At 54.9% G+C, this 24,684-nt stretch overlaps 1 protein-coding gene and 1 pseudogene across 1 annotated transcript in view; one reads left to right on the top strand and one right to left on the bottom strand.

The window, feature by feature from the left end:
• Window positions 1-3,398: 3,398 nt before the first annotated feature.
• Window positions 3,399-24,684, bottom strand: part of GLI2 (GLI family zinc finger 2) — a 225,121-nt gene continuing 203,835 nt past the window's right edge. Inside the window, 7 exon segments of the mRNA XM_025855157.2 lie at window positions 3,399-7,600; window positions 8,903-9,239; window positions 10,859-11,140; window positions 13,325-13,489; window positions 17,446-17,595; window positions 21,382-21,552; window positions 21,554-21,577. Of these exon segments, the coding sequence (XP_025710942.1) occupies window positions 5,139-7,600; window positions 8,903-9,239; window positions 10,859-11,140; window positions 13,325-13,489; window positions 17,446-17,595; window positions 21,382-21,552; window positions 21,554-21,577 (3,591 nt within the window). The 3' untranslated portion in view covers window positions 3,399-5,138.
• On the top strand, window positions 11,956-12,331 carry LOC112811192 (gamma-aminobutyric acid receptor-associated protein pseudogene; annotated as a pseudogene).

The raw sequence follows: 24,684 nt of genomic DNA, 5'->3' as shown, positions 1-24,684 counted from the left end.
TTGAGTTTAGAACCAACTGAGATACAGACTCAGGAGACAGATGGAGGCTACGGTGTTAAATCTTGTTATGATCAGAGCTAGTGAGACAGGATAGGTTGGGTTATTGTTAGGATACCTGCCTGCTGTTATTCTACAGGAGGCATATTCTTCCCTCTTCCACTGATTCAGGGCTCAGTCATGTGACTTGCTTCCTGTTCCAAGCCAAGACCTTAAGAGGCCTCCTACATTTTTGTTTGCCCTTGGGTACTTGTGCCTTCGCCAGTAGATGTCCAAGCAAGGCTCTGGCTCCAGGGGAGGGGGCCCAGGAGCGGAGCTGAGCTGCGTCGGTGAGCCCAGCCGAGGTAAGTCCCCCTGGGCTGATGCGCAGACTTCTTAGCTAAGTGACTGCTTGTTTTATGCTTCGGGGCTTTTGTGGGTTTTGTTAGACAGGATTTTTGGGCCATGGTTAGCTTATTCAGAAATTGGTACATAAATGGGAGACTGCTGTAACCAAGTCCAAAAATATGTAGTGTAGGTTTGGAACTGGACAGTGTGGAAATTTAGAAGAGGTTGGAAAAATGGCCAGAAAAATGGTGACCTGGGTGCCATGTGGTGAAGAGATATTTGGTAAGATTATTGCCTATGCTAGTTTGGGAGGGAGAAAACGTTCCTATGAATTTGTGGAATTTGGCAGGCTGGTTTCCAGGCAGAAGACTGTAAACATGAGCTTTTTTGAGCTGTAAAGGATAAGGTACTACAAGTGAAAGATGGGTTCAGAACGGCACTGGCCAGTTTAAAGCAGGATTTGAAAAATGAAGTTATTTTTCATCTAGTCTCTCCAGCTACTAAGAGACCTTCAGCTTCAGATTTGGCTTGGGGGTGGGGGCAGATACAGAATCCTGGCAGTTCCAGTGAAGGACAGCCTCAGAGTAAAGACAAAGTCAAGGATGTGCCCTTAATTCTAATGCTCTTTGTTTTTACAGTCCTGGAAAGGAATAAGGTGGTTCTAGAATAGTCTTTCAGTCAGGGCATGGCCCCACGTAGTATGGTGTGAGGTCCCAGTCACCAAACATAGGACGAGGCGTGTCACTGAAGGGACATGGGTGAGGCTTTTGGCACAGAGTGGACTGGAATCAAATATGCAGAAAACCCACAACGTTTGAGTGAGCTGAGTGGGCAAATGCATGGCCTAAAGGAGATGGAAGGGGCTGGAAACGTAAAGGACCGCAGGCTCCTAACTTCCTGCAGGCAGAAAGAGGTTGAAGAGTTACTGCGCTTTCACGGAGGGCATGCTTCTCAATGCCCTCTCCAGAAGCTGAAGGGTTGAGTCAAAGGGAAGATCGCCCCAGTGGAGGAAGCCAGGGCCATGGAGCACAATGGACTGGGGAGCCATTCAAGGAAATTCCACTTGCTCAGCAGGGTTTCAGATACAGTGGCCCAATGACCCAGATGGGAGTGGTAACCGCAGCGAATCTAACTCTGCCACCGCTGTATGTTGTGATGCACATACGCATGGTGGGCTGAGAGCTTCTTTCTAGTTCCTAAGTCTCTGGGTCAAGAAAAGCCCCATCCACAACAGGTGTTGATCACAAGATCCTTGGCTTTGAGCCTGACAATCGAGTGCACAGACTTCTGGGGGTCTGGGGTGAGTATATTCTACACGTGGGAGGGACATGCATCGCAGTCTTTATGAGGACAGACTGTGGTGGATTATAGATTGTTGAGAAATATTTACTCTCTCCCTCTCCCTTCCATAGGAGGAAAGCACTTTCCAACATCACCGATGATGGGTTTGGCCACGTGATTTGCTTTGGCCAGAAGAATGAGGTGTTCCATGGTTTTGAGTGGACACCTAAAGAGGACCTCATTTTTCTGCTTTTTTCTCTTGTGCTTGAGCTGTCACCATGAGAAGGCAATGGCCAGGCCAGCATCCTGGCCGTGGGAGCAAGAGGAGAGTCACTGCTCCAGCCCAGCTGACCGGATTAGCGGCCCCCAGAGATGCCCCGCCCAGCCCAACCTGGATCAGCCAACCCTCAGTTGGCCCAGATTCAGAAGTTCAGTAGAGGTTTATCGTGCTGAAGCTTCGTGGATATTGGTACGCAGCATGACTGTGGCCGTGGTTAGCTGATGGGGGCATGGGGCCAGGATGGGCTTCTTAATACCGTGACTCATCAAGTCTCAGGGAGCACTGAAAAATTTGTGGCCTCCCTCTGCCCCCAAAGCAGGGCAGAGCTGCTTCCAGAGACTTACCATGTGGTGAGGCAGAGGAGGAACAACGCCTGAAGATAAGCTTTGAAGGCGGCAGACATAGGGCGCCGGCAGCTAGGCTCGGTTCCTCCTCCTGAGGGTGCCATCAGCTAAGTGAGTCTTCCTCACTGAGGAGTGAGGCCCCGAAGTGTGACTCCAGCTGTAAGTCTTTCCAGCAGGAAACTTCCACACAGGGAAGACTTTTGGGGTGCCCTGCGGAAAGGAAACCTGCTGCTAAGTTCCGTTTTCCCTGGGGGTTTCTTACGTGCCTCAGTCCACTTGGTCACCCACTGCAGAGCCGAATGCCTTCTCCATGGCTTTGGCCCCAGACACTCTGAGGAAGGTGCCAAGGTTTTTCTCATGGAGAGGAGGGGGTTCAGGGGCCCAGGGTGCCTGGCCCTACAGAAAGGGACTTCTAGCCCCTCCAACACAGTCTCAGGCCCTCCCCTCTGTTCTCCTGTGCCAGAAACCATCTCAGTCTGTGTGTCCTACTCACTGGCCCACTGAGGTTCTGTGTAGTGGCCTCATCACTGCTAATGGCTGACTGCTGGCTTGTTAGACCTAGGCGCTCCCTGTGTACTTGCCAGGGCCACCTCCTAGGGCTCAGAGTTACAGCTCGTGGCCGCTCCCCATGGGCCCCTCCGCCCCAGGCTGGCTGCTGGGGATCAGGCAGCTCCATCTGGCTGTCCTTTCTCCTTTTGCCAGCACCAGAACACAGGGGTCCATCTTCTCCCCTGACCTCCACCCTGACTTAAGAGTGCTCATCAAATTACCCATCAGAGAGGGGATCCTGACCCGAGGAGTGCTTGGGGATATACCTGGGTCTGGTACACAAGGTTCTCGACAAACCAACTTAGATGTTCAGATCAGCTCGCCGGGAACAACCACCGGATATTCACCGTAAATCGTCAAACTCTGCCTGCCCCTTGCCCCCAGAGACAACAAACAAAACAGCCAGTAAATGCCTCAGCATTAAACATTTCTCGGCGAAGGCGGGACAGTCAATTTTGACACTGTTGTGAAAAAATACAGCCTAGTTTCTGTTCAAATGCACCAAATTTACTGCTCGGGTTCTCATTAACTACTGTCAAGGATTGAAGCAGATAGACAAAATAAATTATGAAAAAATTACTTTTTTAATGTACAAAAAGACTTATTTACAAGTTGAGCGTGTCATCTCAATTCATAGCATGTAGAAAAAGCTAAATATTTTGGAGATATAAATTTGGCTGGCTGATTCACCTACAGTATTTCCAGGGATGACGCCTTCTGTACAGACTATACAAAGGCTGGGAATGGCTGGCGAAATCCTAGCGCAGGGAACGAATGAAAACCACCACAGAGCCCAGACCCTCGGAGGCGTCCCAGGGCTGTTATCTGGCATTGGCTTTGTCTTTGGACCCTAACAAAGCATCTGATGTTCTGGGATGCGGAGGGCCCAGGTAAGGTTTTGGCCCTGTCCTGGTTGAGGCCAGGGTCACAGTATCAGGCTCGTGGTGCGGTTGGTTTTGGCAAGGTCGCCACAAATTCAACGCTGGGAATGTGTGCGGTGTGTGTACGTGTGTGTGGTGGGGAGGAGGCATCAAGTCACCCGACAGTACGTTCAGGAGCGATGTCTTCTGATGCCGGTTCCAAATTCCATTTCCGGGTGGAGCTGGGTCACACCGAACAGGAAAATTCAGTGATGGTCCCTCAAGAGTCCCAAGAATCAACCCCGTCACCCTCCCACCCCCACCAAAAACACCATGCAGGTCATCGTACTTTGCAGAATGAGCAGGAGGACCAAGGGAAGGGAATCCAGAAGGTCCCGGGACTGCATGCTGTGTCTCGGCCCAGACCACTGGACTGCGGGTGAGCAGACAACACAGCCCGGGGGTAGCCCGGGCAGAGGCTGCTGTCAAGTCCTGGGCTTTTCCATGGTAAAGTGGGTGGACAGTGCACTGGAGAAACAGGATTGGGTAAACATACGACTTCCTCTTCTTACGGGTGGTCTCCAGGGGGGCCTGAAGCTGGGTCCCTGGTGCTCTCCCAATTTCTCGAGGCCCCGTGCCAGGCTTTGGCTCACCTGGGTCCATCCCTAACCCACAGCAGCTCTAGCAGCCCCGAGGTATTTAGAAGTTAAGTGTTCTTTCCAGGAAAGGCTACATTCGACATGCATGAGCACTGTAAACACGGTCTGGAGAAGTCAGGGCAGCTTCTGGGCTTGCCCCAAGGACTACAATTTTTCTTTTCTTCTCTGGCAATCCTTCCATACTTTATCCATTCATATGCATTTGGACAGCCTGCCAGTGGCAAACTCGGCTTTGTGGGGGCAGACGTGCCGGCGCTACCAAACCTGGAATCAGGATGTGCTTCCAAATCACCCAGGTAAAAATCTTTTTTCTTCCTCTGCGGCACGGGGGATGTTAGAGGCCTCAAGAAGTAAGCTTCATAGAAGAATTCTTTTACCTCGCAGGTACGGGAATGAGAAGCTTATTTTCCTGGATTAGAATATCCAGTATGGCTTTCAGATTCAAACCCAAATGTGGTTCCCTCTACCTTCTTTCCTCGTGTACTTGGAAAGCCCTTGGCCAACGGGATCCCTCATTAGCCAAATGACAGAGGCGAAGACGCTAGAACAACTTGGTCCTATAAACACCAAAGCCTGGGAAGCACTGTGCAAACGAGTTTTTCATTTCTACCTTGCCTTTCCCATTGAGACTTTTTTCAGTGTTCTGAAAAATAACCCAAAAGAAGACCAGACAGGATGCACACAAACCTGCCCTTAAAGCATTTGTAGTCTGAACTGACCACTGGCAACACTCCCTCAGACCTAGTTAATACTTTTTTGGAAAAAGACAAAATTGACGGAAGCCCCACGCTCTGGGAAATGATGCTTCCTCCGAGTCCACTGAGGGCCAGGAGCTGGGGCCTTAGGTCATCATGTTCAGGAACTTGCTCTCCTCGGCCAGGCTGGTGAGCATGGAGCTCATGTCCCCAACAGCCATGTTGCTGATGCCCGTGGGGATGGAGGGCAGAGTCAGGGAGTTCCGGGGGGTGGTGAGGCAGGAAGAGCTCTGGGAGAGGCTGTGGAGGAGGCTGGGACTTAGGGCACCCGAGAGCAGGCTTGAGTGATCACCATCATCCATGATGGCATCGAAATCTATCTGGGGGGCCTCCAGGAGCTGGGAGTCCACAGTGCTGGACACCTGGTTGACCCCGGGCGAGGGCAAGGGCTGGGGCTGGATGCTGTCTGGGCAGGCCTGTGGCTGCGGTGGCTGGGGCCGCATGACCTGGCAGCCCACGTGGTTCTCCAGGCCTCCGTTCTGTTCGTACATGTGGATCTGGCCGTAGTAGTAGAGCATGCTGTGGTCCTGGGCCCCGGCCGTGTCCTGTGGGGGTGGCTGAGGAGGCCGGGACACCATGTTGCCCATCGCTCCTTTGGGCCCATCTGCCATCTCCTGGTTGGCCGACACAGCAGCCATGGCGTGGCTGGTGGCCCTGGCATAGGCCAGCTGCAGCCCAGCCCGCACCCCTCGGTGGCAGCCAGCAGGACTGGGCTCAGCGGGTGGCCGGGGTTGCACTAGGCCAAAGCTGGATCCAGCCACCCCCATGGCGCCCTGCTGGGGCTCCATGAAGCCGGGTGGCTGGGAAGGCAGAAGGTTGGGGCCCTGGCGGTAGCCCTCCTGGCTCATGGGGGTCACCAGGTGATGGCTCTGTTGTGGGTAGCTCTGGGTAGAGTGAAGGGGTGGCATCCCAGCCACCGCGGAATTGGGGATTCCGAGTTCCCTGCGGTTGCCTCCCATCATGGTGGCTTCGGGAGCAACTTCCATTTGCTGGGGGAGCCCCAGGTGGACTGGCTTGGCTGCCATGTTGCTGCAGGATGGGGGGTACTGGTTCAGGGCCCCACCCATGGTACTGGGGCTCAGCTGGGGGTGGGCTTGCCCATAGTTGGTGTGGGGGCTCCCGGTGGTCGTCATATTGGGACACTGCCCACCTGTCCCGGGCTGCCGCAGCTGCTGCATATAATTTATCCGAGGCATGGAGGGGCCGCCCCCGCAGGGCTGAAAGTGTGCCTGCTGGGCGGTGTCCAGGGCCCCGGGGCTCAGCGGCAGACCTTGCGGACTATAGCCTGGGTACTGGCCGAAGGCCGGCTTCTGCTGTGCCACAGCCAGGTTGCCCTGCGGAAAGGGCAAAGGCTTCCCCTGGCTGGCCAGGGTGTCCATGGTGCCGGAGCTCACCTCATTCCACTGCACCGGCATGCTGTTTTTGTTCAGGCTGGGGGGAGCCGCGTAGCCCAGCGGGCAGCCTCCCAGCACCGGGGCGGCAGGGCCCACGTTGGAGTCCGCAGCCACCATCCTGCGCTGGCCGTGCAGCCCCGGGCTGGGCAGTTTGGGGTTCTCAGAGAAGCAGGTGCTTTCCGGGGGATAGGCCTGCGGGGGGCTGTCGTCCAGGGTCCCGCCGGCGTGAGCCTTGATGTACTGCACCACGTCGTCGGGCAGCACGAGGTCGTCGTCGGGCAGCACGAGGCCGATCTCGGGCCCCGCGCCGTCTGCCCCCGCCGCCAAGGCCTCCATGGCCACGTGTTCGCTGATGCTGGCAGGCCGGGGCGAGTAGGCGCCGCGGGCCAGGCCGCCGTCGGCGCTCGCGAGGCCGGGCAGGCGGAGGCCTCGCCTGTCGGCGCAGGGCGGCAGCGGGGTCGGGTTCACGTCGTGGGCGCTGTGGAAGCGCTGCACCCGCGGGGCGGCCAGGGCGTCGGGCCGCCTCACCGGGTCGCTGGCCCGCCGCGCCCCGCCGCCAGGCGCCTCGTGGGGGAAGGCGGGCGCTGGCCCCGCGTGGCCGTGGGCCGGCCCGTCGCTGCCCCGCCGCGGCCCCAGCGGGCGCGGGCAGGGGACGGGCGGCGCCAGCCTGGTCCGCAGGCTCGCGCGCTCCAAGCCGGGCAGCGGGGTCGGGGGCGGCCCGCCGGTGGCCGCGGCGTACTTGGCCCGCAGGCTGTACTGCTGCGCCGGCGTGAGGCTGAGGGGCCCCGCGCCGCCGCCGCCGCCGGCGCCGCCACCGCCGCTGCACTGGCTGGCCTCGCTCGAGCGCCGCGACGCGTCGGTGGAGATCGGGTCGTAGGAGTCGGCCGAGCTGGCGTTGTGGGGGCGGCCGGCGCCCAGGGGCGACGCCTCGCTGGAGCGGCGGCTGGAGAAGTAGGGGGAGATGCCGGAGGAGCGGCGGCTCACGGTGTAGGCGGAGCTGACCGTGCTGGTGGAGCTGTCGCGGCGCTCCTGCAGGTGGCTCAGCATGGTGACCTCGCTCGCAGACAGCTCGGACAGCCGCGGGTTGGGCAGTAGCCCCGCCGGCCCGCCGCCCCCACCGCAGCCGCCGCCGCCGAGGTTTTCCAGGATGGAGCCTGCGGGAAAGGAGAGGGGTCAGCGGCCGCGGACAGGGCGCGGCTGCTCTGCCTTTGACCGAGCTGAGCCTGCGGCTGCTGGACCCTCCTACCAGGCCCGGCACACAGCAGGCGCTCAACTAGTGACTTCTAAATGAAAGGAGGGAAGGGGGGGCAGCAAGTGAATAAATGATGGCCCAGTGGGAGTCGGGAGGCCTGATTCCAATTTTAGCTGCCATTGCTTGGCCGGCCTTGAATTCTCATTCTGTCGGAGCCTTAGTTTCTCCAGCTGTAGATAAAACGTGCCTCTCCACAAGAGGCGGTTATTGAGAGCCCGGGAGGGCCCTGGCCACTGCCTCCCTGCACCTTCACCATCTGGGCCTGGCTGTGGCCAGGCTGGCTCCCCAGGGGCTGGGTTTATAGGCAGCCCCCTGAGATGCACACGCATGGAAGGGAGTGTAGGCGCCAGAATGCGGGGAGGGGCGGGCAGAGAAGTGTGCGGCCACGCAGACCCCACGACAGCTGATGTCACAGGGAGCTCTGGGCCTTGAACGGCCTTACACTCCTGCCGTGATCAGTCACCGGATGGGGGCCACCCTGGGAAGGGGTGACCTCGGGTAAGGCAGCTGTCTGCAACCCAGGCGATTTCTGTATGAGGCGGAGAGTGGAAGGCCATTTGCCTGCAATTCCCGCAACAGCTGGGGCAACAAAGCCTCCCTTCGAGGGAGACCTGGGTGGTGCATCTCAGTGTCCACCACAAGGGCTGTGGGCCCAGCTCACTGCCCGGCCCCGAGTCGGCACTCAGGAAATGCTCCTGAGGACACCATGCAGCTCAAGGCCTGGCCAGCACGTCCCGAGGCTGTCTCGTGCATAAAGTCCTCCCTGTTCTTCCCCAGCTGATGTGCTGTCTCCCTCCTCTGCCCAGCTCCAGCCCGAGCTCTGTCCTCGCTCCCCGGCTCCTCCCCCGGGCCAGTGTGCATCTCTTGGCATGGCCTTCTAACCACAGGGACTGGGATTATAGTGCTCTCCTCCCTAGGGCCTTTGCCACAGCGCCCAGAGCTGAAGCATGGTGTAGCTGAAAAAGCACGGACTTGGAGCCACCTGGGCCTGGGCGGAGTCTCACTCAGCTCTGCCACTGAGCTGAGTGGGGCACTTTGACCACTCTAAGCCTCATTTTCCTTATCTATGCAATGGGCTGGGAAGATCTATCCTATTGTGGGCAACCGGTGAGACGGCACATGGCGCTCAATAGAGGTGAACCTAGTGGGTGCTTGCCCCAGGCCCTGTCCCGCCCCTGCGTGCACGCCCGGGCTCTCCACTCACCACTTCCCGGGAGGGGAGGCAGCTTGGTGCTCCGGGTGTGCGGAGCCGGCCCGGCCCAAGAGCAGGAATCCTTGAGTGACTTGAGCTTCTCCTTCTTGAGCTGCTCCAACCGGTGCATGGCGGTCATATGTTTGCGCAGCTGCAGGCCACCAGCAGAGGGAGCGGCCAGGGCTGAGGCGTCGGCCCCCGGGGGCGTGTCATCCAGAGCCGTCAGGTCTCCCAGGCTCCCGGGCCCTGTCCCCGGCATCTCCACGCCACTGTCATTGTTGGGGGCACTGCCCAGGGGAGAGGGCTCACTGCTGCAGGACGACTGGGCCCCGGGGCTGGACTGACACAGCTACAGGGGGGTGTGGTGAGAAGGCACAGGGTCAGAGGGTGCGAGAAACCCCCTGGGCCTGTGCCCCTGCCCGCACACACGCTATGCCCTTGCACACTCGGGAAGGAGGCTGCCATGCAGAGGAGCTTCTGAGCATCACTATCTACAGCAGGTGGCCCAGTCACCTCACTTCTCTGAACCTCAGTTTCCCCAACTAGAAGATGCACCTGAGCTGCCTCTGGGACAGTGTCAGTGGCTAGATGGAAAGCCTCCGGTAAGGCAGAAGGTGCCCGGGGAACGGACAGCCCCACATTACGCTGCTTCCTGCCACTCAGTTCCCCCAGCCAGCGTCTGGGCCAGAGCTCCCTTTCAGCGTGCGGGGACACTTTGAGTCTGTGCCCCACAGAGGCAGCCACGGCTGCATGAAGTTGACATCAAAGAGGGCGGCTCAACGTTCCCAACAACAGGGACGTGCCATGTAATGAAGCAAGACACAGTGGAGATCTGCTGACCTGGTGCCCTCTCAACAGGCCAGAGGCAGGTTGTCAGAAAGGCCAGGAAGACCAGGGAGGGTGGACCTGCTGGATGCAAGCCCTTGCCTGAAGGGCCACCCCAAACCCGTCCCCATTCTGGGTCGAAACGGAGGGAGGCAGAGAGTTCATGGCTCGTGTGTACAATGCAGGACTCCACACAACCTGGGCTGCCTCGACTGGGACCTGGGATCTGAGCGTGGCTGAGGCTCACTTCAGATACAGCCCCTGTGGGCTCCTTCCCAGGCCACATGCCCCCAAATTCTAGACTTTTCTGGAATTTTCAGTGCCAATGCTTCCTTCTGCCCGTGGCATGACCTGCATTTCTCACGTTGGCACCGACCCTCCGTCGGCTGGTCCTTCCCTCCTCTGTGCCCTGAACTCACGCCTCCACTCAGCCCTGTCCCTCGTGGAGGCTTGGTCCCCACAGTTCGCTCCTGTATCTGCCAGCTTCACTCCTGCCCCACCAGCCTGTATCTGTCCCAGGGGTTCCGCCTGCAGTGCCTGGTGCCTACTGATCCAAACCCACTTTACCGGGCTCCCAAGGGGTCTGGACTGACACGTCAGTCTGCACCCAGGCAGCAGGCCTGGACCAGCACCCCAGCCCGCCCTCAGCGCGCCAGCCCGCCCACACCCCGGCCGGGCTTCTCTGCTCACCTCAGTACCGTCTATCCTTAGGGGAGGTACAGTCGAGAAAAAGAGGCGGAGACAAAGAACAGGTGGTTAGAACAAAAGGAGTGGAGGCCAAGGGGCAAGGACGCAGAGACAGGACAGAGGGGAGGGGAGCAACACTAGCGCTCGTGTGCTGGTTGGAAAGGCAGACCCCAGGAACCACCCACAGACTGACCGCGTGGGGGCAGGCATCCCCGCGGCCCATGGCCCTGCCCAGAAGAATGGGACCTGGCACAAGACAGGTTCTATGAGAGGCCCAAGGTCGTGAAGGGAGGGAAGTCGAGCTGGAGAGAGGAAGACATCATCGTGCCCTTGCGGGGGGAGACCGAGGCAGAGCCCCCAGCTGCAGTTGGGGCTCTGGGCCCTCATGCTGCTGGGCTTGATCTCCTGGGGGTTGGGAGGCATGCACTGGGGCCTCCACTGCCCAGCTCTGCTTACCCCGGAGCTCTCGGTCTTGATGGCTTTGACGTGTAGGCAGTCCTCCATGGCCTGGCTGGTGCTGCTGGCCTCGGCACTCTCCTCGGAGCCCCGGCCGCCGGGCTCGGCGCTGGCTTCATTGTCCCCGTTCTCCTTGAGCAGGGCGGCGCGGAGGTGCACGTCATTGCGCTGCTTCTTGGTGACGTGAGCATCCGGGCCGTGTACTGTTTTCACGTGCTTCCGGAGAGAGCTGGGGTCCGTGTATCGCTTGGTGCAGCCTGGGATCTTGCAGATATAGGGTTTCTGGGGAGAGGAGCAAGCCTATGTTAGGAGACTCTGAGTGGGGGCACTCCACATTCTCCCAAAGCCATGCCACGTCCTTTGGCTGGCATAGTCAGAAGGTGCTGGACCTCAGGGCACCCTGGATGGAGGCATGCCAGCTCCAGGGCCTGCAGGAGCTCAGCCCCACTGGTCTGATCTGCCATCTCTTCATGTGGGTGAGCACATGGCTGAGGAAGCCCTCATCACAAGCTGGGGACATAGATCAGAGACTCTGGAGGTGGTAGGGACCCAGAGCTTGGTGTGATTGTAATGCCGCCTCCGCAGGGACCAGGGCACTGGGATTTTTGATATCAGTAGGAGTGTATTACTTTGTAATACCCATGAGACAGCATTAACGCCCTGATCTCTCTGATGAGGAAAAACAGGTTCACAGAGGCAAAGAAACTGGTTCAAAGCCACTTAGGAATGGGACGAAAACCCAGGGTTTCTGAACCTCAGTCCTGAGTTCACACACACACACACACATACCCCACATCTACATGTAGACACACTCCCCTGTACCCCTCCACACATGTTCACACATAACACATGTCCACGCAGACACACCATACACGCACACATGCATATACACATGTACATGTGCACAAGTGCATAACACACATCCTACAAATACGCATCCACACAGACCCACATAATACAACCGCACATACTGGGCGCAAGTCCCGGGATCACTCCGCTGAGTCCACCCACACGTTAGCACCGTCGCCGCCGCCTCTCCTGGTTCCCCACCCCAGGTTCCCTCAGCCCAGCCCCGGTCCAGCCTGGTTCCCGGGAGGATGAAGTTCATGTATAAAGAGGGGCATCCGTTTGAGAAATGCCGCTCTGAGGGCGAGAAGATCTGAAAGAAATACCCGGGCCGGGTTCCGGTGACAGTAGAAAAGGCTCCCAAAGCTCGGATAGGCGACCTGGACAAAAAGAAAGATCTGGTGCCTTCTGATCTCACAGTTGGTCAGTTCTACTTCTTGATCCGGAAACGCATTCATCTCCAAGCTGAGGATGCCTTGTTTTTCTTTGTCAACAATGTCATTCCACCCACCAGTGCCACAGTGGGTCAGCTCTACCAGGAACACCATATAGAGGACTTCTTTCTATGCATCACCTACAGTGAGGAAAGTGTCTACGGTCTGTGAAGCTGCTCCCCCTGAGGTGGGGGCTCCTGTTCTACAAAGAGAGAGGTGGCCCCCCCCTTCCTTGACCTACTCCTCCTCGGGGCTCAACCACCACATCCCTTCTATAGGACCTGCACTTCCTAATGTTTGAGGCTCTCCTCCAGCCCCTCTAAGCAGGAGGGCTCATGGGGGAGGTGGCCTCTTGGACCTCTCCTTTCTCCCCTTGCTCTTACCACCTTTCCCACTCTGCTTTAGACTTCTCAATTGTCAATCTCTGTCACATCCAGTGATTGTTTTGGTTTCTGTTCCCTTTCTAACTGCCCAAGGGGCTCAGAACGCCAACATTCCCTTCCTTTCACTACCTTCTTTTTTGGGGGTAGATGGAAGGGACTGAAATTGTGGGGGGCGGAGGGTAGGAGGCACATCAATAAAGAGGAAACCACCAAGCTGAAAAAAAAATACATACACACATACATCCACATACACGGAAACATCCACACACATACATAAACATACCCCTCTCCAAGGCTAGCTCTTGTCTGTAGAGACCCTGAAGGACTTAGATTCCTTTGGGAATTCCTCTGATTTCCTACCAGGAAATCCTCTTGGGATCTAAAATGTAGCTAAGCTTTTAGAAACGTTCCTTCCTGAGTCTACCCGAGCAAAAGCAGTTGAATGTCTGGGCCTGGACTGGGAGGCAGATACAGCAGACTTCTCTCCCTGGGCTCTGTCAGCCCTGCCAGGGGCTCTGGCTACCTAGGGAGACAAAGGCTGCTCTGTGCCCTATCAGTGGGGGGCTGACAGCTCCGGTCACTCAGACAGCAGTAGCGGTTACAGCATGTCGTTGCCAGCTGCGCGGGGTGGAGGGGCAGGGGCCTGCCGATGCGTGCTGAGCTCAGATAGTAGGCTGCGGAGGGGGCGAAGGGCATCAGGCACCTAGGTACCTGACGGCCTACTAGAAGCCATGGGGTGATGCATTTATGCACATGTCGATGGGGCCCCACGTGCATGCGCTGTGCACACCCTGGCCGGGTACCTCGTTGGAGTGGGTGCGGTTCTGATGCTTGGCGCGGTCTGAGGCATTGGAGAAGGCCTTGTTGCAACCCTCATGCTCACACACGTATGGTTTCTCCCCAGTGTGGGACCGCAGGTGCGTCTTCAGGTTCTCCAGGCGAGAGTAGGCCTTCGAGCAGCCCTCGAACTGGGAAAAGGTGGGTTCGGTCAGTGAGAGTGCCCCAGATCCAACACGGGGAACCCGAACTCAGGGGCTGCCCCGACTGCCTCCTCCCCAGAACCCCCGTCCGCTGCACCCCGCAGGTGCACCCAGGAGTGTGTGTTTCAACAATAATGTCCACCTTGCTTTCTGACTATAAAACAACATAAGACCACTCTAAAAAACTTGGAAAGGATGGAAAAGTGCAAAAAAAGAAATGAAAACCATCAGCTGCCCAGGGACAGCCTCTGCCGACATCCAGGTAAGTCTCTCTCTGGGGACTTTGTAGTTCATCCCAAATGTTTAAAAACCCAAACTGGGAATATATCATGTATTTAGTTACATATTCTGTTTGTTAAAATCAATGGTACATGGTGAGAATCTTCCCGTATCATTAAAAACTTTTTGAAAATACTCTTTTAACTGTTTCCAGGGCCACTCCTTGATTAGAATGTTTGTGTGCATTAAAACGTGCTGAGAATAAAATCCAGGGGCATCTGGGTGGCTCAGTTGGTTAAATGGCCAACTCTTGATCTCAGTCAGGTCTTGATCTCAGGGTTGTGAGTTCAAGCCCCATATTGGGCTCCATGCTGGACATGGAGCCTACTTTAATCCAATCCAATCCAATCCAATCCAATCCAATCCAATCCAATCCAATCCAGTGTTCTCCAAATCCTTGAGTGAACTGGCCTCACCCTCGCTCTGGTCATGCTGGTCCCCTTTCAGTTCCATGGCCCCACTAAGTTCTTCCCCGCATGGAGCCTTTGCACACATAGTACTCTCTGGCTAGAACCCTAGCCGGATTCTGGCCTGGCTCATTCCCTCTCAATGTCTTAAGGTAGTTCCTCTAAAAGAATTTCTCTGATCTTCTTAATCATAAGACTACTTTTTTGCTTTATACTTCCTACCACACTTCATAATCTTCATCATTTTATTATCTGGCCTTCCCATAGGAAACAAGCTCCAAGAGAACAGGTACCTTCTGGATCATGTTCATTTTTGTGTTCCTAGTATTTAATATCAGATGAAAAAATTTTTTTGGCACTCAAGAAGCATTTTTGGAAAGGAAGGAAGGAGGGAGCAAGAAAGAGTGGCAGAGAAGGAGGGAGAGAGGAAGGAAGGATGGATCACTGTAGGAGGATCTAAACCTATTCCCAAGATACTGCAATAGCATCTAATGTTCCTGTGAAAATTGCCCTCAGAGTGACCCCAGTAGAAACTGGCACACTGTTTGCATCCTCCCCTTTTTTCCTGACCAGTCTGACTGAGTATATTTGGTACATTGATCTGTTTCTTTAACTCACAGCTCGTACCATAGGGCTATGGTTTGCTATAACTCAGAATGTTACAAAAATAACTTGCTGCAAAGGACCCAGAAGAGCCAAGATAATCTTGCAAGAGGAGGACAAATTTGAAGAACTGACACTCCCAATTTCAAAATTTACTATAAAACTACAGGAATCAAGACTGTGTGTGGTGCTACCATAACGACAGACATAGAGATCAATGGACTAGAAGTGAGAGTTTAGAAATAAACTCATATATTAGGGTCAGGTGATTTTCAATAACGGTGTTAAGGCCATTCGATGGGGAAAGAACAGTCTCTTCAACAAATGCATCAGAACAACTAGGACAGCGACATGCAAAAAGAATGAAGCTGGACCCCTACCTCACACTGTATACCCAATGGACTCAAAATGGATTCAAGACCTAAATGGTAGAGCTACCCTATAAAACCATATGTGTGTGTGTGTGTGTGTGTGTGTGTGTGTGTGTGTGTATAAGACTATATATTTATAAACTATAAAACTCACAGAAGAAAACATAGGGGTAAATTTTTGCGACCATGGATTAAGCAATGGTTTCTTAGATATGATACCAAAAGCACCAGCAGTTAAAAAGTTGGACTTCATCAAAATTAAAGACTTTGATGCTTCAAAGGAAACTATCAAGAAAATGAAAAGAAACCCACAGAATGGGAGAAACTACTGGGAAGTCATATATCTGATAAGAGTTTAGAATTACTACAACCCAACAGTAGAGACAAGTAACTCAATTTAAAAAATGGGCAAAATACTTGAGTAGACCTTTCTCCAAAGATGGTATACAAATGATTACTAAACTCATGAAAAGATGTTCAACATCATCAGTCATTAAGGAATCGCTAATCAAAACCACAATGAGATGTGACTTCACATCCCCTAAGATGACTGTCATCAAAAGACAAGTTAGCAAGTGTTAGCAAGGACGTGGAGAAATCAGAACCCTCACATATTGCTGGTGGGAATGTAAAATGGTGCAGCCTTTTTGGAAAGCAGTCTGGCTGGTCCTCAAAAAGTTGAACACAGAGTTACCATAGGACCCAGCAATTCTACTCTAGGTACAAACACAAGAGAATTGAAAACTTGTACACTAATGTCCAGAGCAGCATTTTTCATAATAGCCAAAAAGCGAAAGCAATGCAAATATCCATCAACTGGGTAAATGGATAAAAATATTAAGATCTATCCATACAATGGACTGTTGCTTAGCCACAAGCAGAAACAAGGTATTGATAGATGCTATGACATGGATGAACCTTGAAAACATGCTGAGTGAACAAAGCCAAACACAAACGCTGTCCATCACGTGATTCTGTTTGAACGAATTATCTGGAATTCATAGAGACAGGGAAGCAGATTAGTTAGGGAGTTAGTGTTAGGGAGTAGGGGGGAAGAGGGCAGGGAGTGATTGCAAACAGGTCTGGGGTTTCTTTTGGGGGTGATGACAATGTTCTGAAATTAGCTATTGGTGATGGTTGCACAATTTAGTGAACATACTGAAAATCACTGACTTGTCCATTTTTTAAACGGTGAACTTTACAGCATGTGAATTTTATCTCAATTAAAAAAAACTTGCCGACAAAGGTAGCATATTTCGTTGAATCCCGGTCACACCAATTTTAAGACAGCCTGATTTGAGAGATACTAAAATGAGAACAAAATGTCTATCTCAGAATTATAAAATAAGGTAATTCACGGAGAGTTCCCAGAGGCTTTAGCTGCAACCACATCAGTGCATCACTGGTCCAGCAGTGGCCCTTTTAAAGAGGGAGCAGTTGTGTGTTAAAAAAAGGTCTTGCCAATCACAGCCACAGATTCTGTTGACATCTCAAGGGAAACTGTCTAAAAGGTCTTATTTTTGTGTCTACGTTAAAAAAAGAAATTCAGGCCACCTGGGTGGCTCAGTTGGTTAAGCGTCTGCCTTCGGCTCGGGTCATGATGCCAGGGTCCTGGGGTGGAGCCCTGTATCGGGCTCCCTGCTCTGCAGAGAGTAGGCTTCTCCCTCTGCCCCTTCTCCCTGCCCATTCTCTCTCTCTCTGCAATAAATAGAATCTTAAATAAAATAAAAATTAAAAAAGAAATACAAAAAATAAAGAAATTCAACCAAAGGGATGTTGCTCCAGCTCTGACTGGTCAGCGAAGCTTTTCTCTCTGTGTGTAGGGGGGCTGGGAGGGGCAGGCTAGGGGGTGCTACTGGGCTGGCACCTGTGTCTGGGGTCTGCCAGCCGAGGGAACTGCAGGGGTATAGCTGTACCGTGGGGCTCATGGACACACAGACACAACTACAGAGCCACCAGCACATCCCCACTGCAGTTACCGAGATGCACGCACCCCCCGAGTCCATCAGAGCTCTGGGGAACAGACAGATGGGGGGACTCAAGAATCCCCCATGGGACAGAAGGCCCAGGGCAGGAGCACAGACGACAACACATTTCGGAGGTGGGTCCCCAAGATGCTGCTGTGGCCTGTTCAACCCACATTTCCCCATGGCCAGCCACGCCCAGCACAGCCCACATCAGCCACGGGCGCGGCTGTCCTCCGGAGACCCAGGAGGGGGAAAGGGCCGCACCGGAAGCTCAGGACAACACGGGGGCAGTGTGGGGCGCGGGAAGCTCCACTCACCGTGCACTTGTGCGGCTTCTCGCCCGTGTGCCGGCGCATGTGCACCACCAGCATGTACTGCGCCTTGAAAGGCTTCTGCTCGCGCGTGCAGGCCTGCCAACGGCACACAAACTCCTTCTTCTCCCCGTGGATGTGCTCATTGTTGATGTGCTGCCGGGAAGAAGCACATGGACGGCCGTGAGCCCGGCCACTCGCCCCTGACGACCCCTCCTCCGACGTGCAGACCCCCCCTCGCCCGACAAGACCACCGCCTGTGTGCCAGGCCACACCTCAACAGCTCTCATTAGCTGCCACTAACTGCAGATCTACTGTGTGCTACTCGTCTCAGCAGCATTCCCCAATTAGACAATGATCAAAGTGACCATCCGTGATGGGCAAGGGCATCCCGCTCACCCCAGGCTGGGCTCCGGGCTCTGGTCAGGATGATGATGCTCCTGGGCTGCAAAGAGTAGGCACTAATGAACTGTAGCGAGGCTGACATGCACATGGTTGGTGCATGGGACGCTTCTCCCAAGCTTGCCCCTATTGTCCCAGGAATTCCTGAATAACACTTTTTACCATAATGGAAACATAAAAGCATCCTCATCTCTACTTTTGACAGCAGCCTATGAGGTGATGGCTCCACCCCTTTTCACCGAGACCCAGATCGATAGGTGGCCTGGGCAGGGCCCAGGCAGCAAGGGTAGGCGGAGCTCGATTCTGACCTTGATGCTGGGCTCTGGGCACTGTTTGAGGCTGTCCCCTGGCACACAATGGCCCAGGAAGGGAAAGCAGGTCAGCCAAAGACAGCACGACTGATCTCGAGGCATGGCCCGGGGAGCCCTGCATCCCAGGGCCAGCGGGGCCACCTCAGGCGAAGCTGGGAAGGGCAAGGACAAGAAGCCTTTCATGGAGGAGGGGTCCTCAGGATGCATCCCAGGCAGCACTGCCCTGGCCTGGGAATGGGACACTGACTTTCTTCTTTCCCCCGGTCCCTGCCCTCATACCTTCCAGCTTCTGCCTCAGGCTCATCACATGTGTGTCGCCTTGAGTAGTTTCTCCCTTGATATGGAGCAACAGGCCCTTTGACAGAAAGGGAACAGAGCAAGCTGCCCTGGGTAGACCCTTTGGATTTTAGTCACTTGCTTTGATTATTTCACTGAAGGCTGCAACACTCACTGGAGCAGGGGTATTACTAGCTCTGAGCTTAGGATGTGTGGATATGTGTGGGGCCTCCAGACTTTTATGTCCTTAGGCTTTGAGGTTGCTTATCTATCTGGAGGAGTGAAAACAGGTGGTATTAGTCACTCACACAGTGGACTGAAAAAGTATACTGGACCTTGGGTGTTTCCTCTCCCTCTCGGGCTTCTCTCTAAAGGCCACCGGGGAGCCTCCCTGTGCCCCATCAAGGTCCCATCCTTCCCCTTCCACCTCCCTCTTGGTTCAAGGTCGTGTCCTGTGTGCGGATCAGGCTGGGCTTGCTTCCCCCAAGGGGGACGGGAGGGTGGGACACTCAGGTCTTGGCTGCCTGTTCTCTCCAGCCCCACCGCCTCTCTTCTCTCTGTTCTCCGCTCGTCTTCCTGCTTTCCCGCCTCCCACCCACCACCACCTCCAACGCAGTAGCCATTCGCCCCTTGTGGATTTGAGCCCTTGAAATGTGGCTGGTCCCAACTGGGATGGGCTGTTTCCAAGAGGGACAAAAAAAAAAAAAAAAAAAAAAAAAGGATGTCAAATATCCCAATAATTCTGCTTTATATTGATTACACATCAAAACGATCACCTTTCAGATATATTGGGTGAAATAAAATCTATTTTTCAAATGAATTTCACCTGTTTCCTTTTACTCTTTTTTTAAAACGTGCTCCCAGGTTAATGTCAAGTTACATGCGTGGTGGGCCTTTGTGGCTGGCGGTGTCTTTCTACTGGACGGTTCCGCTGTTGATCTTTGTAAGCTGCAGGGCTGTCGGAGAGCCCGACCCAGAGGGACAGCAAGCCGCCAGGCCCACACGCCCTGAGAAACGGGCCCAGCTGTCGTGCATACAAATGCCAGTGTTGGAGCGAGTAAAATCTACAGCGCTTTGAACTTCCAGGGAAATCTTATCATATTAGCCTCACTTTCCATTTTTAAAGCCTTTCAAATGATAAAAATGCTTCCTGACAATGCCTTTCATTTTTTTCTTATTGGTTTACTTAGCAACAAATTGTTAATAATCGACTGGGGGCTCCGGCTCGCCTGTGTGCCTGCCACCATCCATCTTCCCAGGGAGCGGAGAGAAAGACACAGCTGGGCCGAGGGGCTGGCTCTGTTCTCATAGGGGCCTTCTCTTTCCGGGGCCAGGCAGCAGCGCTCCCCTGCACCCTGCAGGGACAGTCCTGGGCACAGGCAGAAGCCTGCAGCTAAAGCCTCCTGCCCCTGATGCCTTTACTGGAGGAGTTCCCTCCCTGCTCTTGGCGGCCCGGCTCGCTCATCACCGAGCACACCTCTCATGTCTGCATCTCCACTCTCTGGCCGGCCCCCTCCCGGCCCCGCGTGCCGTCCTCTCTCACCTTTCATCTCATCTGATCCGTCCTACAACTCACAAGCCCCCGTGGCCCCTTCTCCATCTTGGACTCCTCCACCCAAAGACGTGGTACAGGTTGAAAAATTATGCTCAATTTCCAGGAGGGATTACAGCAGTGCTGCTCCACCAGTGCTATGTCAGCGGCAACAGGTTTGCTGGGAAATCCCGGTCTCCTACGTGAGAATCGGGGCGGGGGGGGCAGATCCCCAGAGCAAAAGAAACCTCCAATATTTGAGAGTAACTCTCATGACCGGAGGGAGTGGGTGGTGTCCTAACTGCTGAGTGCACAGGGCTGGGGAGAAGCAAGCTCCTTTGGGGTGGCTTCTGGATGGGAACAGTGTGTGTATCTACCCTACCCAGCGATCAAGCTGCTAGTCTGGTGTGGGGCTCATCTTTACAGACTCTCAGTCCCCAAGAATTGTGTGTGTGTTTGTGTGCAGGGGTGGGGGTGGCTGGGAGGGTTATTCTTGAAGTCAATTTCTCTTCTGGATGCAGAAGAGAGATTCGCTCAGGCTGGTGTGGGGAACAGGGAGGAAGAGGTGGGAGGGAACCACCACGTATGAAATGCCACCTGCTACACACTTACGTGGGCATTCCATCTATAACCTTCACACACTCGCGAGGTAGGTTTCACCTGCCATTACAGGAGAAAAAAAGAACTGAGGCTCGTGGGGGTTAAGTGACTTGTTCGGAACCACCTGGCTAGCTGTGATGTAGCCAGCTTTGAAGCCTCTGCTCTTCCCACTGCGGGTTACCCCCTCCCTGCCGTCATGTGAGTGCTGTTATAGAAGACTTCAGAGTGGGGACCAAGGGACATGACATGAAAGGCGCACCCAGTCCCATGGCCTGTCAGCATCCAGGCACATTTAAGCAGCCCCCCTCCTGATATGGTACCAACACCCCATCGGCCCTTGTGTGTACTGGGTCTCTGGGAATGGTCTCCCAGAGGAAACTACTAATTCCTCCCTCCATGGGAGGAACTTCTTCAGGGTCTCAGGGTCAGGCTTGTTATGATCTTGCAGATGCTGGCTGGTTTAACTGGTCTTATTTCCCTCTTTGCACTGGCTGCTAGGAAGCTCGAAAAAAGGATGTTTATATGACTTACAGTCCAGAGCACTTTATTTTTTAAAATATATTCTACTCCTGGCTTCATCTTACTGTTCCTTTCTTCTGAATTTTCTCATTCACTTATTTTTGTGTTAATCTCTTTTAGGACATATGCATTTGTAAGGACCCTTTTAGAAGCAGGTGGGGCCCACATAAATAATTACACCTCCCACTTGCAGAGGCTGTGGCCCAGGCATCTCCAGGAGCTGCCTCGTCCAGGCCCTTCTCTCCAGCAGAGGGCCTGGAAGCTCTGCCCGCCGGGGCAGGCTGCTGGGGCTCGGAAGCTTACGTGCACTAGCTGTTCCTGCGTGTCGTACTCCTTGGTGCAGTCTTCCCAGTGGCAGTTGGTCTCGTAGATGATCACCTCGGCCTCCTGCTTACAGTCATCCCTGTCCAGGTCTTCCTTGGGCTCAGCGGGGGGGGGGGGGGGGGGGGGGGGGCGGAGCAGAGCACACCCAAGGTGAGCCATCTTCAGCCACCTGCCCCTGACCAAAGGTCACTATTGGCCCCAGGCAGTCTGTGCCAAGGGCCACACGCATGCATGCACGTACATGTGCACACACGTAAGGACACGTACATGCGTGCACGCATATGTACATGTATGCACTCAGCCGCTTTCCTCAGCTGCCTCCCACCCAGCCCTCTCCTTCCGCACAGCTGTCCTGGGGCCCCTCCTTCCTCTCTCCTGCTGGCTTGTCATCACCAAAGTGTCCCATCATATCCTGGGTCAGCTGACTTGGCAAGAACAGGAGAAAAGAGGGCAGGGACTTTTGCTTCTTGGGTTTGGCTTCCTCCGGGGGGAAGCCGGGGTGGGCCCCAGGGGATCAAGGTGGGGGCGTTTTTATTTCGAGTGTGTACGAGGTCGGGTCCTGCACGGAGGCACGAGAACAGCCAACATGCGTCTGGCTTGGCGCTTCAGACCACTGACTCTCACGTGGCCCCCTCCTCCCAGGGACACACAGCACGCCCCGAGTCAGGCTCAGGGTGGAGTGAACGTCCTGCGGCAAATTCTCCCGCGACAGCCTAAGATGCGTGGGCGTTTGTATTCGTGCACCACAGCCAGGAAAACGGGTTCAGGGAGAGGCCACCTTGCTCTCTGCAGAGCAGAGTGACTTCGTGACAGCCTAGATCTGCACTCTAGTCGCCCCATCAGGATGGGGCCCACGTGTGCCCCATTCAAGGCGGCAGAGGAAAGGCCCACAAGATAGGCTTTCCCCCGATCACAGGTGCCTGGAATTCCTTTCAGAGAGCACAAAGCCTGTCACTGTCAGAAGAGCCAGAGACTGAGCATCTGTCCCACAGGGAGCCCCACCCCAGCTGATGCTGATGCGGAGCTGGTCAGGGGCAGCCTCTTGGCAAGGGACACAGGGGGCAGGCTGAGAGTTGGGGGGAGAAGGGGAGGCACAGATGTGCCAGGCTGGGACGAAGGCCCAGTGAGGACCTCCCCAGTGTTCCGCTGGCTCGCTAGGCAGGCTCAGAGCAAAGCCAGGCAAAGAGGCAGATGTTAGTTGCTTTCCATTTCACACTATCTACCAAACAGCAGGAATAGTCTGCCTTTCAGAAGAGCCCCTGGGGAAAACGTTTACAGCTCAGACTAAGGGGGGAACCTCCCCCACAATCAGGAGCCCCAGCCCCCACCTGCTCCAGAGACCGCGAAGCGGAGGCTGCAGCTCGCCCATTAGCCTCATTACTACTGCTGAGTCCATTTCTGGGCATGGGGAAATCGGCCTCACGGCTCCCCTGGCTGGCCACAGACTCAGGCCCCTAACTAACTGTCCACTGGAGCTGCAAAGGGCTCCTCTCAGAAGAGCTTCTGATTGCTTCTCAGAGTGCTATTCAATTAATGCACTTGCCTTGAAAAGGCAAACGATGACGTGTGGTTTCCTAAGTTCATGGGCCGGCGCGGGGTCCACGTTACAAGGAAGTTGCAGGAGCGCCCCTGCCCGGGACCTTTAGCTATGGGAGGTCTGCAGGGTCGTGGCCCTCCTACACCTGCTCTGCATGGTCAGAAAAACTGCAAACAGACTTCTTATTTCATAAGCCGCATGTCCCACCCTTTTCCAAGAAGACTCTCGAATGAGCTGCCAGATGGACATGTGAGCGCAAGACGGTGCAGGGGCCATGGGTACACTCAGGCCTCCAGATGGAGCTGGGCATCATCCTCGCCCACAGTTTGGAGGGCTTAAGCAGAGTGGAGATTCATTATGCTGCACTGCCTGCCAAGGGGAAGCGTCCACCTTGCAAATGAGCCAGGTCACTGAATCAGGACACTGAGCGACATGGTGACAACCTCTCGTGATAAAGGGCTTTCTTTCCACTGACATGTTTGAGGAGCCAGGGCGGGCAGGAAGGAGGGCTTTGTGCTGCCTTTCTGAGTTAGAGGGGTAAGGCAGGGGTTCCCGGGGGCTCAGCGCCTGTCCTCGCTGCTACAGCACGTTTATCTCCCCTGGATATGTGCCGTCCTCATCAATTTCAACGGCCCCCGATGATGGCCGACCTCATGGAAACCATGCATCATGCCGAGATGCTCTGGCGTCAGCGAGGGGATAAGAATTTGTCACCAGCTTCTCTGTTTGCCTGACAATAACAGGACCCAATATTTCATAAAAATTAAGTGCCCAGAGCATGCCCGATGGTTTACAGGTTTGATAAAGGATGGTCTGGCAGATGTCAGGGAGATGGGGACAGGAGGTCCCCTGCATCCTTGGTGTCAAAGCTGGTGATTCTGGAGTAACAGATGGAGACCATGCCACGGTAAGAGGCCAGGGGGCGGGAGGCTCACCGGTGGGTTCAGCACTTACACCAAGCCCTTCCCATGACAGGCCTTTGCTCCAAGAACAGGGCCTGTGTCTCTCTGCTGTCTCAGAGTGTCGGAGTAAGGGGCAGGATCTCCAAAGGGACCTACACAGGGGTTTCTGCCCCACAACAGACCAGTCCGGGGCTCTGGGTTGCTCCATTCCTCACCTTTCTGCCAAGAATCATCCTCCTTTCCTTCCCTCTTCACCACGCCACTCACTCCCTCAAATGTGCATTGAGTCATTAGGAAATATTATTTTGGGGCACCTGGGTGGCTCAGTCGATCAGGTCATGATCTCTGGGTCAGGGGATTGAGTCCTGCATCAGCCTCTGTGCTCTGCGTGGGGTCTGCCTGAGATTCTCTCCCTCTCCCTCCCTACCCGCCGCCCCCCCCCGGATGCATGTGCATTCTCTCTCTCAAATAAATAAATAAAATCTTAATAAAGAAAGAAAATATAATTTCATAACGACTTGGCACCAATCCCTGTGCAAACCCTGGTGATGTGGAGCCAAATCAGGCACTTCTCCCAAGGGCTGCCCAAAGCTTAGAGTGCAGTGCAGGCGCTAGGGTGGGCTCTGAGCAGGAGCCCAGGAGGATCAGGAAAGGGTGCAGTGGCAGTGAGGGGGATCGGGTGGGGGGTGGAATTCCGGGAAGAGGGAGCAACGGGACAGGGGCCACAAGCAAGGAAGTGTGACCGGGGCTTGTGTGAGTTGCTGGGTGGAGATGGCTGCAGCCCCAGACATCCATCCATCCAACTATCCATCCACTCACCCATCCAATCCATCCATCCATCCA

This window comes from Callorhinus ursinus, unplaced genomic scaffold, assembly GCF_003265705.2.
Source record: "Callorhinus ursinus isolate GAN/ISIS: 27379988/994484 unplaced genomic scaffold, GSC_fseal_2.0 scaffold2, whole genome shotgun sequence".
Taxonomy (NCBI): Eukaryota; Metazoa; Chordata; class Mammalia; order Carnivora; family Otariidae; genus Callorhinus; species Callorhinus ursinus.
The sequence above is the reverse complement of the archived record's forward strand: the minus strand, read 5'-3'. Positions and strand labels throughout refer to the sequence as shown.